Genomic DNA, 15,129 nt, shown 5'->3' with positions numbered 1-15,129 from the left:
ACTTCTGGAGCAGAACAACATTGGTGCAGAACCACACAATTACACCTACCTTCGTGCAGGAGTGCTGCTTGGAAGTTTCCGAATACAGTCTTGCCTCAGGGAATATTTACAAGGTGAGGAATCTGTTATTAGAGTATCCCCCAGAAAGATTGTTACCTGAGGTGAAGCAACTTGTTCATCTGAAATGTGTTAGATCTTGCTTTAAAAATTATGTGTCTGGCAAACCTCTGCCAACTGAGTTACATTCGATATCTGAAATATTGTACTGAAACTAAGATTAACATTCACCCTGATTTCACTGACATGTAGTTTTTTGTAAACAATTAAGGGTGCCGCTAGAAAGTGTTTAAAATCTGATGATGTGATAAGCAACCCCACCCCTCCAAAAAAAGAATATATTTCACAGGTAAATAGTGTAAATCCTAATGGCGAAAACCTTTCACTAGTGTTCTGTGTAGATAACATTTTCTTTGAAGTAGCAGAAGAAAGGCACTAACAAGCCAATTGTATTCACTGTTTGCAGAATTTGTCTGCCTATGTCTGGTACTAGATGCTTATCCCTCCCTGGCAGTGGAAATTCTTCTGCATTTTGATTTCTCCCCCAAGGCGTTGATATTATTTTAACAAAAGTGGCTGTCACTGTAGAAGGAGCCGCTTTGGTGGTAAAACCCCTTGTGGAAATTCTACCAGTGCTGTTCTTCTACCCATTCCACGCTTTTGCATACAAATCCTCTTAACAGTAGTCTATTGCACAGCCCTTTGCCTACATTGTGCCCTTAGTAAGTCAAAAGACATCCACAGATGGCTGAGCCTCATTATAAATTTGAAGGGCTAACTTTGTTCACCTTGCCAAATGCTAAAATCATATCGGAGCACATGCACTTGTGCGTTTGCATGACCATGGCCCTCATCCAGCCAAAAACTGTTGACATCGAGTGGTGTTATCCTTTTTACTGCACAAGGCCTTAACTTCAATCGTAGGATGTGTATTGTTTGTGCTTTGTTTCGTTATCAGAAATTATATTCCTTGTCACAATCCACGTGTCCTCTCTACCCTCGGGAGTTAAGTCTTGAATGTTTACTTTTTTACTCAATAGTTGGACAAGGCTGCTTTTATTCTGCGTATTATCATACTATTGTTAGAAATAATAGTATGAACACTATTTGCATTATCATTATTGTTAATAATGTTTTAAAGACCTCTTTGATGTACTTCTATGAAGTGTTCTGATGTAGAGATTGTTGAAGGCCTGATTAAACACATGCATAATATCTAGTCATCGTCCTCAGCTAACCTGCCAAAATAATTTTCTTAAAGCTGATCCTTTAAATTCAAATGCTGATGCCTCTCTGTTTTCTCATATTAATGCACCAGTGACCATCTGCTTTGCTGTGAAGTTAAAAAGGCAATGCGTCCCCTCCCTGAAGGGCACAGTTTTATTTGGAACTGCAGTAGATTTTGCACCTAGGCAATGGCAATTTTTTAATATAGTGTGCTTCCCAATATCTTTATGCACGGGCTACATATAGCTTATGTACATATTGTTTGGTACATGAACTTGGAAAAGGAATCCAGTTTTATCCTGTAGGATCTCTCTTCTCTAGCTTGTAGGAAAGACAGAATCAAGCTTAAAATTGCCAGTTTAGCCTAAATATTTAAGGCTTCCTTCTCTTTATTGTTATGGAAAGGAGATTAATACACCATGACAAACTCTTTTAGTGCACAGAAAATCTCTTCTTAAAGTATCCCACAATAAAATGATACCCAAACAAAAGATGCCTTTCTGTGCAAGTTGCTCTGAGCTAGAATGAACTCATGTTGGTGATCCCGGAAGTCACTTTGGTTACCTCCTGTAGAAAGCTGCTTCAGCATTTGTTCTAGGTCACTAATGCAAAAAGACACAGTTTTGGGTGGTACGTGCTGTATACATTTCTTAATGAGTTACCCGTATTCAGAGATCCTGTTCTGCTCACACACACACCCTTGTCATTCTGACAGAGACCTACTTTCTCACTAAGACATGTTTCACATAAAAAGACCTTAAGCCATTCACATACTTTCCTGTATTTTGTAGCTTAAGTGTATATTGTCACTTTATACTACACAGTTTCAGGCGCACACGGTGCCTGAACATGACCGCGTTACTCCATGCCCCCTCCGGATGGCGCTTTACCTCGTACCCAGATGTCTAAGTGGGGGGATTGAAACTGCAGCCTGCACGGTGTTGGCGTGGAGTGGACTGAGGCGACGCGCCAAACTGAATGATCTATTTTCCCCCTAAATTCCTATCATTGGACACCCCTCCTTGCCAAGCATGTCTGATGTGGGTACTCTGATATATTGTGCCACCTGCGACTGAGGACGATAGAAGCTTTCTACCCAGATGGTGTCTGCTGAACCGCAACAAGTACTACAGGGACCAGACATTGAATTTTTAGATACAATTACGTAGTACCAGCTACGTGTCACTATGTGAGTGCTACATAAGTTACCTGTAGCCCTGCCCACATTCTAAGTGCTTGAGGTGATCCTTACAAATCGTTCCTGAAGTCGGCTAATTACTTGACTCTGTGTCGATATGAAGGAGATGGTGCTGATTCAGGTCCCTCTGGCCCAACAGCTGTGGTCAGATTATCTTGATACCCTCCTCTCATGTATAGGATGGGTCTGATTGAAACTCCGAGCTGCATCTACTGCGCGGTCTCCCTTCATCTTGCACAGGTTTGCCCAGAGGTGGGGCTCTTCTGGTCCACCGTCCTCGACACTATCGAAGAGATCACAAGACATGCTTTTCCCCACTTGTTGTGCTTTTGGGCTTTGTGAAAGACGTCCCTCCAGAGATGTGCAAATTGACCATGCTTTCACTGTTGCTCACGAATTGCAATGCAATGCATTGGGAATGGCGGCCATCTCCGTGGAGATCTGAGTGGCTTTGCGATACGGCTTTCTGACAGGAACAACTAACCGCATAGTGGGAATTGATGCCTGTCAAATCATGTCCCAAAGATACATGGTCTCCAGTAGAGACGTTCCTCACTACGCAGAGAGCAGCGGAGAGCGTGAATGCCTGCGAGGCTGGGGAAGCCGTTGATTGCTAATTTGACAGAGCTATTGTCTGGAGCATGCCTGCCAAAGATGTATCCTGCTCTTTACTAAAGACGCAAATGTAGGGCCCACACGTCAAGCTATTTAGAGTATGACCCACACTGATGGGCAGTTTTACCTTTCTTTCCTCCCTTCCCTTATTGTCATGGTTGAGGAAATTAAGGCTTCTTAGATTTTGTGTTGTAATACACTATACTGTGATATAGTAACGGTCATAATATGCTTAACTATAATCTGATGTACTGGATTCAACTTCAAAAAAACGTTTAATAAAAAGAAAAGTGTATTTTGTCGCACCTGAAATATACAGGAGCTGGAGAGGTTTAGCATATTGACTGAGATGACTTAGCTCATTTTTTGGCACCTAAATTTCCTGAGACCATGCTATCTGAGAAACAGCTTCTAACAGCTGTCCCTAAGAGAGCACACCCAAGCAATATTTTTTTTCCTACACATGCACAATTAACTGCTTAGTCCCTTCTTACCCGATTCTTGTATTCATGACTAAGGTTGAAGCAGGAGTTTTAGCCGGAATCGGAATTACAAATCCCACCGTCACACATCACCAGGATCATGAGAAGTGTGAACATAGTATTTCCCATGTGCAGAATTTCCCATCAGATTATAGAGTAATTATTTTATAACAAGGGCTGAACCCACAGCCATCTTAAAGTCTCTAACCATGCAACAATATAGTCTAATTACAGCATTCCCATCATGCATGCATAGACTGTTATTTCTCCAGGTCTTTTGGTAGCCCCGTAAGGCAGATTCAGCCTTCCTTCCTGCCGTGGTATGTAAATTGAGTACTATCAACTTGGGAATTAGCAGCACCTGTAATTTACAGTTTTCCATTAATATAAAACTCCCAGCAACATAGATGCACACCTACCTTATCAACATTAGTTAACCTGGACTCTTCATGTTATGGTACCATGGGAAGTGAGGTATATTTCCTTGCTAGAATTTTTAAAGTATCCTAAAAGCTTACCTTAATGACTTTTGACAGAGATGTTTACGCCTTTCCCTTCCTAGGTGACATTTACTTTGTTGTCCAAATGTTTTCACTTATTTCCTCATTTTGTGTCTTTTACAGGTATATGATGACAATGGCAAATATGTTTATCTCATTACTGAATTAATGAAGGGAGGAGAGTTGCTAGATCGGATTCTCCGACAGAAGTACTTTTCTGAGCGAGAAGCAAGCGCTGTGTTATACACAATAACTAAAACAGTAGACTATTTGCACTGTCAAGGAGTAAGTAGGCTACATTGATCTTATGCATGTTGTTTTCCAAAGTATGTTGCTCACTAGTGAAATTGCAAATTTAAAAATATTTGTGCTGCAGCAAATTGTATTGAAAAGTGGATATTTGTATAGTGCGCACCACAGATTTAATGCTCCAGGGAATGTGCCTCTCTGAGGCTATTTCAGTCAAGGACATTTTCTCATCCTCAGAAGAATGAATGCAGACCCCCAACAGGATTCGATCCTTTGATAAAATCAGATTGCATGCTGGTTGCTCCAGCAGATATATTTTGATACTTCTCGCTAACTCGCATTCATTAAGGATGCTGGCTTCTGCAGTGACACTAATGTTTGCCAGTGTGTACTGGTGGTGTATCGCTGTTAGCCGCACAGCGCGCATGCAGGCCGGGCGCAGTGGCAAGTAATGCACAAGACTCAGTGTGGTCCTGGAGGACAAGCGTAACTAACTCGAAGCCACGGCCAGCAAACCATTATTCATTACAACAGTAAGGGTCTCCCCAGAGACCTCCCTGCTGCAGCATCATACTACATCCAGGTGGGTGGTGTCTGAAACGAGAATGGGAAAAGGAGGAGGAAGGCAGGTTAGTTGGGTGCAGGTGAAAGGGTTGAGACTGAAGAGTAGGTGAGTTTGGTGTGAAAGAAAGGGATGAGAGCGAAGGGAAGGATGGTAGGAACTAAGGCAAAAAAGATAAGGGAGGAAGGCAAAACTTGAGTTGGCAAGTGAGGAAGGCAAGGAAGGTGAATAGGTGTTAGATTGGGAAAGGAAGGAGGATTGAGGCTACAAAAAGGAGTGAGAAAGGGAGAAGAACGAAGAAAGCATGCTGATGTGATTAAAGGAAAAGATGGATAGAATAAATGGGTGTTAGGAATAATGGGGACAAAAAATGACTAGGATTGCTTCTCTCTCTATGCCATCATGACACCATGTTTCCAATCCTGGACTTTGGTTTGATAGTCTAAAACATACTGGTAATTGTATTCTTGATTTGTATCCACTAACCCTATTGGACTTAGGCAATAATTATTTTTCATAGAAAAACCAAGGACAGTAAGGACTTCTTCTTGATTGGAAAATCTGGTGTGAAATCCTTGCTTCCACAGTTGCTCAAAATGATAATTCAGTTGTATTAAAGTCAGGAGCACTTACAAGCATCCTGAACACCAGTAATGAGGAAGATTAAAAGCTATTTTGAATGGAGAGGAATGCAGGTGCAGAACTTACCAATTTAGGTCTGTGACACAATCCGCTTTAGCAGTCTCTTGGCACACCTGCTGGTTCTAATACATACCATGTCCGTAGAGAGGGTTTTGGGTCAGCTCCATGTTCGTGTTTGGATGGCTTTATTATCTATCTAGGTGCCAGTGTTTGATCCAATGGCTTTTCTCACATTCTTGTGTTTGTCCTGTCCAGAAGCATTATGGTTTCATAGTATTTTGAGTGGATGAGTTCCATCTTTCTACTGCTGACTTGATAGGACATTATTTGTATGTAGCACTCAGCAGTCCATGGGAGTGCATAGGTTTCTTGTCTACTTGCTCGTGTGCCTCCAATCCCTGTAAGTTATCTATTCACTTTTCTTAAATTACCCTTGATATCACTGTATAGATTCCTCGTCATAAAAAAGCTTGCTTTGCAGCTTGACATAATAATCAATGGATGTTGCTGCCATTTGCATTTCTGCTTGAGCTTCAGTGCTAATAGGCATTCTATTAGTATTTAACTATTTGAATAGTCTGGGACATCTGTGTCCACAAGTTGCTAGATTGTGTAGTTCTGTAGCATGTAGTGCCTTCACCAAGAGAGGAGATCATGGCCCTCATTACAACTTTAGGGGTCTTTCTAGAAGACCGCCAAAACTGCAGGCACCAGAAGACCACCAGTGCTGGTGGTCTTCTGCCCACCATATCACGAGTACTGCTGGATTTACGTCACACTTTGGGCAGAAATCCAGCAGTACTCGTGCTGGCGGGCAGAGGCGCTTGGGCAGTTTCACCACCGGCCCCGCCCCACCAGCCATATTATCGGCAATAATACAGTCTGGCGGTGTCCTGCTGGTGAGGCACTGCTGGTGGTGGAAGCGCCCCATCCCGTTCCCTGCCGAACGACCTTTTCCCCGGACCAGATAAGGTGATCAACTGACAGGGGAGTGGGTGGGAGGATGGGGGGTGTTGTGTGTGCGTGTATGAGCATGTGGTTTCTGCGTGTGTGCATAAATGTAGAAGTGAGTGCATGTCTGCATGTAAGTGTTTGTGTGTTTGTATGCGAGTGTGAGTGTTGTGTGGTGAATGCGTGTTTTTCTGCGCTTGAGTATGCATGCTTGAATGTGTATATGAATGTTGAAGTGATTGAGTGTATGGATGCATGCGAGTGAATGCGTGTATGTACGTGTAGGTGAATGGGTGTATGTGTGGTGCATGTGGATGTCTGTGTGCATGTATGTGTGGAGAAGGGTGCTGTGTCCGGAGCAGGGGAGGAGGGTGCTGTGTCTGGAGGGGGTGGGGACTGCTGTGTCTGGGGGGGTGCTGTGGCTAGAGGGGGGTCGGGAGGGCTCTAGTGCCTGTTGAGGGGAGGGGGGAGAAGTCGTCTACCGGTGACAAGGAATTCCTTCCCTGTCACTGGTAGCCTTTCCGCCATGATTTTTGTGGCGGTTCTACCGCTGTGGAAACCATGGCGGAAAGCAGGCTCCTAATACCGCTGGCGGTCTTCTATGGACCACCGGGTCGGAAATGATTATCTCTGGCCCAGGGGTTCCGACCGCCATGTCAGTATGTGTGGAGATGTGGCAGGTTTACAGCGGACAACCCGACACACTCATAATGTGACGGTGAAAAGACCGCTAGGTTCAAAATGAGGGCCATTGTATGTAACATAAGTTTAGTTTCCTCGGTTTGCCATCTGCTGGGCTTCATGCTTTGCTAAATAATATAGTTCTTTATTGGGGATCCCAGGTGTGCCCCGTAATAGGGTAATATTAGGGTCCATATGTCTACTCTTTTTCTAACTTTGTACCTAATCTAATATGTCTATAACCTTGGTACTAATGTACATCAATACGTGGTGAAAGTAGTGTTCAAATACTGGTAGAATCTCAATTTTCTGCAGAGCTCTACACTGCCTGCCACCATTAAAGGTAATTACAGCCCAAAGGCTACTACTGCTTGCAAAGCTTTTATTGTTTTCAGTATGTTGTGCTCAGTAAATCGGTGCCACTATAGTAAATGTATATCCCTTAGTATTTTAATGTATATGTGGTCAATTCCAGGGATAGAGACATTCACCTCCTACTCAAATGAGGAGAGAAGAAAGAGTTAGGTTCAGGACCTAACTGAACTAATCCTAACACCAACCTAAACCGTTCTGCCTCTTATGGCCGAAAAATAAATCCTATCTCCAGGGTCTCAAAATATGACTAGTTCACTGTCACAAGAGGTGATTGTGAGACTTATCAACTGTAGCTATTCATTTATTACTATGGTCAATTATTGATTTGCCTGTTTCTTTAGCTTAACAGTTCCTTGGGACATGTATGTACACTTGACTTGTAACCAAATGTGATAAAAATCGTGAGTGAAAACATCTGAGTGGAAGTTGATTGTAAAATGACAAAAGCATATATGGATATGAAATAAAGTAATTGAAGAGAGAGCCCTAATAGGTGTATTTTCAATAGTCTCATAAAGTTAGTAAATATTGTTGAGTTCTCAGAAATGGGGGATCTTGGCTTCCTTCCCAATTAGCATTGCTATCAGGTGACCACTTTTGGCTCCATCTTCATTCTATTCAGCAGTGTATTGTTTAGAACCAAATAAGTCCAAGTTACCTTGCACACTGTTCTGTTTGACTCTTAGCTCTATTTAAGAAGTCTTCATCTCCATTAGTGAAGTACCTGTAATGCATCTTTAGTGTAGTCCAGTTACACTGTCCCAACAACCCCAACAATATCTCCTAAGTATTTGCTAATGGCTTCCCAGTTAGTACTTAACTCGGTGTTCTAGGCATTTTCTGCACAATGGACATTGGCACATTGTCACACATTTACCCAGAAATGTTCTCATTTACAAGTTCCTCTCCGATATGCTGATGGGCACCATGTCTATGCTCATGTACATAGCATGCGGATCGGAACTGAGAGAATATCCTTTGATTGCAGGGTCTTTCAACCTAAATTCTTGTACCATGCTCTTCAGTGACTTTGAGAAGAGGAATTTTACCACATTTAAGTTTGTGGATAGATGAATTTAGGGAACATGTACTCTCCATCTTTCTCGCTCGTTCTCTTTCACTCAAGGATCTCATGCCTCTTAACTTACAGATTCATAGACTCTCTTTCTGGGACTTTTCTGGCTGCAGATTCCTCACCTTTAGAATATTCCCTAGGTGCCAGACTGGATCCAAAAGCTTTTTCGGCATGGCTCTGTGCAGCTCCATGCTGGTTCCATACTGTTCTGGAAATAAGAGTGGAGCCACATACAGGCACCACCCCTACATACTGACATTAGTTCCTTCCTTTCTTTCCTCTCTGTCTGATGTGAATTGGGAGCTCTTCTGAAGATTCGTTGGCATTCTGACAGTTCCTAATCCAAGAAAATTCAGTGTGCTAGAGAGTGATATCCCCTTTTAAATCTGCAGATTTCAAGCCATGTCACAACAGATGTTGGTCATGGATCTGCACAAGGTCTGTCTCTAATGTTTGGGCTCGAGGCATGACTAAAAGTCGTGTGAGAAGTGTGCTCTTATGTATCCGAAGGCGATCCAGGACCAAAGTGTGTAGCAGTAGGTTACAGAACACAAAACGTTGTGGGGCTCGCACAAGTCCCACTTCGGCTCCAAGATGAGGCCACAAACACTCCTGCTTCTGAGACCTCTCCTGGGAGGTCGACTTTAGTTTGAAGGCCAAATGTAAACACAAGACGGCAAAGCTGGACTTGATCCGATCCTTCCACTTTCTATCCAAAGAGAAGGGCAGGAGGTTGTCACAATGTCAATCTGGCTCCTTCTGGAACTCCTTTTGTGTAACTGATTCCCCAGTCCCTGTACACCACAAATTCCCCAGGATATTGGCCTTTTTTTGGTCACTTTAACACTCCTTCTGGTCCTAATTCTGTCTAGTACCTCCAGCGGATCCATCCTTGATGCCATCTGACCCAATTTAATGTGTCACAGGCTGCAAACTGGCTTCCGTACAGATTTCGACCCTAGCTCTACAAACTACATCCATTCCTACTTCCTCGATGTGGGTGCCACCACCATCGGAGCAAAATCCATTGCTGGGTTTGATTTCTGACTCCAAATTTACTTCAACAGAATCTCGACCAATGTCATGCTCAAAATTACTAAAACACAACCTACCAACATACAGCCTGATTCTAATCCCATGAACCTACTAGAGCGGATGTGACCTCAGAGGCTCCATTCCCTTTTTGGCGCTGATTCGGACCAAAGCTTGCCACCACCAGAGATGACAATAGTGTGGGTGGGGATGATGTACATAATCTTTACATGGATTTAAGAGGCTAGTGGGCTTGATACTTCCCATGACACAGGGTTATATTCACCACCTGGGCTGGAAAGGGAAGCGAGTGCTTCGTTTGCTGTGCTAATTTGGCCATATTGCTGCCTTTGTTTTAAATACAGCATATTCTTCTGTGGAATATCCCTTTCTCCCTCGTACATAATTGGAATCTTCTGACTGCAGAGTGTACTGCACAATGAAAGGTTATATAGGAGAATGTTTTGATTGAAAGGAGAAAACTGGTGTGGCATAGAAAAGGCTAAAGGTTGTCCTGTGGTGGTTGGAGTTTCTTTGCTTGTAATAGCATCAACTTTATTCTGAACACTTATTCACAGCTTCCTTTTCAGGTCCAGCCATATAGTTTTATTTGCCTTCCACTGCGAACACCTAGACAGGGTTATTATTATAAGTAAACATGTACATAGCAATAATGGGCAATTAAGGAAGTATAGAACAGGAAATGGTCCGTTGTTGGGCAATTGAACAATTGTTAGCCTCCGAAAGGTCTAACTATGCAAGCTATGGAAGGTTTTAGGGTAATCATCTACACAATTTGAGCATGCAAATATATATTTGTGAACCAGGATATTCCAGCATAGAAAGTACTTAAACTGCAGAACATCACATTAATACCTTGAAACTGATAGTTTTGCATTAATGCCAAGATTCTCCTTTCCTTTTTTTCTGGTCTCTAGGTCTAACTTTAACATTGTAACTTGTCTCTCTTATTGTGTTTATTTATTCTAGTACTGTCATTTGACTGCCCACTTCTAGAAACTGCTTTCCTGTGGCTCACTTTGGAGTTCACACGCAGATCACAGTGATTATTTGTTTACATTGCTTATATTTAAGCAGATTATTCAGAATGGTGATTAAACAATCTTATGTTCGATGGCATATGTTGCTGCAGATACACATGTTTGGCACAGTCCGCTGCCTGGTGTTGGGCTCGGAGTATTACAAGTTGTTTTTCTTCGAAGAAGTCTTTTTGGTCACGGGACCGAAGGACTCCTCCCTCCTCGGCTCCATTGCGCATGGGCGTCGACTCCATCTTAGATTGTTTTTTTCCGCTGTCGGGTTCGGACGTATTCCTTTTCGCTCCGTGTTTCGGTTCGGAAAGTTAGTCAGAATCTCGGAAGAAAGCGTCGGTATTGTTCCGTTCGGTATCGGGATAGTTAGGTACATCGACACCGATCATCGGAAGACTTTGGGGTAGTTTCGATCCCCCATCGGGGCCTGGTCGGCCCGACCGCGTGCGACATCAAAGCCGATGGAACGGACCCCGTTTCGTTTCTGCCCAAAATGTCACAGTAAGTATCCTTATACAGATCAGCACTTGGTCTGTAACTTGTGCTTGTCCCCCGAGCACAAGGAGGATACCTGTGAAGCCTGTCGAGCCTTCCGGTCCAGAAAAACACTCCGGGACCGAAGAGCCAGGCGTCAACAAATGGCGTCCACGTCGACAAAACAACGTTTCGACGAGGAAGAGGAAACATTCTCGGTTCCGGAATCAGAATCCGGAGACTCCGACGTCGAACAACAGCAACAAACTGTGAGTAAGACGTCGAAAAGTAAATCCATCGACAAACCGAAAGCCCAGGGGACGCCACTGCCAACAGGCCATGGCTCGACCCATAAAACAGGCGACCCGTCGAAGGCGCCGAAAAAGGGCACGCCCATAGCGAAGACACCCGACTCCGGTCGAGGGACCGCCATGGAGCAACCTAGGAGCCGAGAAAGCGGCTCCGAGAGACAAAAACAAGATACCGGCACCGAAAAACATCGGCACCGAGAATCCATGCCGAAAGGAACAAAAATTCTGTCGGTGCCGAAACCGAAAAAAGATTCTCTCTCGGCGCCGAAAAATACCACACCTTCATCCTACTCAGAGGAACAAGGAATAAGTGGCCAAATGCACAGATTTGGACAAGAGCTCCAAAGTGTAGAATCGGACTACACACAAAAGAGACTGTACATCCAGCACGACACAGGGAAGATATCAACCCTTCCCCCAATCATGAGGAAAAGAAGGATCGGACTTCCAAAGGATGACGCACAACCACAAGCCAAAGTGGTTAAAAAAGTCACGCCTCCGCCCTCTCCACCACAGGCATCGCCGGCACAAACACCGCCACAAATGCACTCACCAGCGCAAACTACCATAAGTCATGACGATCAGGATCAAGACGCTTGGGACCTGTATGACACCCCAGTGCCGGACAATGATCCCGAGTCATACCCCACAAAGCCGTCACCGCCAGAGGACAGTACCTCATACTCGCAACTGGTGGCTAGGGCAGCAGAATTCCACAATGTCCAACTGCATTCCGATCCTATAGAGGATGATTTTTTATTTAACACCCTCTCTGCTACACACAGCCAATATCAATGTCTCCCAATGCTACCAGGGATGTTACGGCACGCAAAACAAATTTTTGAAGAGCCCGTAAAATCAAGAGCCATCACCCCAAGGGTGGATAAGAAATACAAACCACCACCCACAGACCCAGTGTTTATTACTTCGCAGTTACCACCTGACTCCGTGGTAGTAGGGGCAGCTCGCAAGAGAGCAAATTCACATACATCTGGCGACGCCCCACCTCCGGACAAAGAAAGCCGAAAATTTGATGCGGCAGGGAAAAGAGTAGCATCACAGGCAGCCAACCAGTGGCGCATCGCAAATTCACAAGCGCTGCTGGCCAGATATGACCGCGCACACTGGGACGAGATGCAACTTCTCGTAGACCATCTTCCCCAGGAATACCAAAAAAGGGCGCAGCAAATAGTGGAAGAGGGACAAACGATCTCAAACCATCAAATCCGCTCTTCACTAGACGCAGCCGATACTGCAGCAAGAACAGTCAACACTGCTGTCACCATAAGGAGACACGCTTGGCTACGCACTTCAGGCTTCAAACCTGAAATCCAGCAGGCTGTCCTTAATATGCCCTTCAACGAGAAACAACTTTTTGGCTCTGAAGTGGATACAGCCATTGAAAAACTTAAAAAGGACACAGACACGGCCAAGGCCATGGGCGCACTCTACTCCCCGCAGAGCAGAGGCTCTTTCAGAAAAACTCCATTTAGAGGGGGGTTTCGTGGCCAACCCACAGACACCACCAGCCAACAAACAAGAACCACACCATATCAGGGTTCCTTCCAAAGGGGAGGTTTCAGGGGATATCGGGGGGGTCAATTCCCAAGGAGTAGGGGAAAATTCCAGACTCCAAAAACACCTCCACCTAAACAGTGACTTTCAAGTCACGCAACCCCTTCACTCAACACCAGTGGGGGGAAGACTAAGCCAATTCTACCAATCTTGGCAACAGATTACAACAGACAATTGGGTATTAGCAATAATCCAACATGGCTATTGCATAGAATTCCACAACTTCCCACCAAACATCCCCCCCAAAACACGCAAAATGTCACCACAACATTTAGAACTTTTAGGACTAGAAGTTCAAGCACTACTGCAAAAGGATGCAATAGAGTTAGTACCAGTACAACAAAAAAACACAGGAGTTTACTCCCTGTACTTTCTAATTCCAAAAAAAGACAAAACATTAAGACCAATATTAGATCTCAGGACACTAAATACCTACATCATATCGGACCATTTTCACATGGTCACACTACAAGACATCATTCCACTGCTCAAACAGCAAGATTACATGACCACATTAGACCTAAAGGATGCGTACTTTCATATACCAATACACCCTTCTCACAGAAAGTACCTACGGTTCGTATTCAAAGGAATACATTACCAATTCAAGGTGTTGCCATTCGGAATAACAACTGCACCAAGAGTGTTCACAAAATGTCTAGCAGTAGTAGCAGCACACATCAGGAGACAACAGATACATGTGTTCCCTTACCTAGACGATTGGCTAATCAAGACCAACACAGTAAAAAAATGCGCAAACGACACCACATTTGTCATACAAACCCTTCACAAACTGGGGTTTTCCATCAACTATACAAAATCACACCTAGAACCGTGTCAAACACAACAATATCTAGGAGCAACCATCAACACATCAAAAGGAATTGCCACTCCAAGTCCACAAAGAGTGCAGGCATTCCACAAGGTAATAAGTGCTATGTTTCCAAACCAAAAGATACAAGCAAAACATGTGCTAAAACTTCTAGGCATGATGTCATCATGCATAGCCATTGTCCCAAACGCAAGACTACACATGCGACCCTTACAACAGTGTCTAGCATCACAATGGTCACAGGCACAGGGTCAACTTCAAAATCTGGTGTTGGTAGACCGCCAAACATACCTCTCGCTTCTATGGTGGAACAGCAAACATTTAAACAAAGGGCGGACATTTCAGGACCCAGTGCCTCAATACGTTATAACAACAGATGCTTCCATGACAGGGTGGGGAGCACACCTCAATCACCACAGCATTCAAGGACAATGGGATATACACGAAACAAAATTTCATATCAATTACCTAGAACTGTTAGCAGTATTTCTAGCGTTAAAAGCCTTCCAACCCATAATAACACACAAATACATTCTTGTCAAAACAGACAACATGACAACAATGTATTATTTAAACAAACAAGGAGGAACACACTCAACACAATTGTGCCTCCTAACACAAAAAATTTGGCAGTGGGCGATTCACAACAACATTCGCCTAATAGCACAATTTATTCCAGGAATACAAAACCAACTAGCAGACAACCTTTCGCGAGACCACCAACAAGTCCACGAATGGGAAATTCACCCCCAAGTTCTGAACAAGTACTTTCAAATTTGGGGAACACCCCAGATAGATTTGTTCGCAACAAAAGAAAACTCAAAATGCCAAAACTTCGCATCCAGGTACCCACACCGCGAATCACAAGGCAATGCTCTATGGATGAGTTGGTCAGGGATATTTGCGTATGCTTTTCCCCCTCTCCCTCTCCTTCCATATCTAGTAAACAAGTTGAGTCAAAACCAACTCAAACTCATACTGATAGCACCCACATGGGCAAGACAACCTTGGTATACAACTCTACTAGACCTTTCACTAGTACCGCATGTCAAACTACCCAACAGGCCAGATCTGTTAACACAACACAAACAACAGATCAGGCATCCAAACCCAGCATCATTGAATCTGGCAATTTGGCTCCTGAAATCCTAGAATTCGGACACTTAGACCTCACACAAGAATGCATGGAGGTCATAAAACAAGCTAGAAAACCTTCCACTAGACACTGCTATGCATCTA

At 43.8% G+C, this 15,129-nt stretch overlaps 1 protein-coding gene across 1 annotated transcript in view; it reads left to right on the top strand.

Moving 5' to 3' along the window:
• Positions 1-15,129, top strand: part of RPS6KA6 (ribosomal protein S6 kinase A6) — a 322,514-nt gene that overhangs the window by 245,799 nt on the left and 61,586 nt on the right. Inside the window, exon 17 of the mRNA XM_069212593.1 lies at positions 4,203-4,364. Within this exon, the coding sequence (XP_069068694.1) occupies positions 4,203-4,364 (162 nt within the window). The remainder of the gene's footprint in view (positions 1-4,202; positions 4,365-15,129) is intronic.

Source organism: Pleurodeles waltl, chromosome 2_1 (genome assembly GCF_031143425.1).
Source record: "Pleurodeles waltl isolate 20211129_DDA chromosome 2_1, aPleWal1.hap1.20221129, whole genome shotgun sequence".
Taxonomy (NCBI): domain Eukaryota; kingdom Metazoa; phylum Chordata; class Amphibia; order Caudata; family Salamandridae; genus Pleurodeles; species Pleurodeles waltl.
The sequence above is the reverse complement of the archived record's forward strand: the minus strand, read 5'-3'. Positions and strand labels throughout refer to the sequence as shown.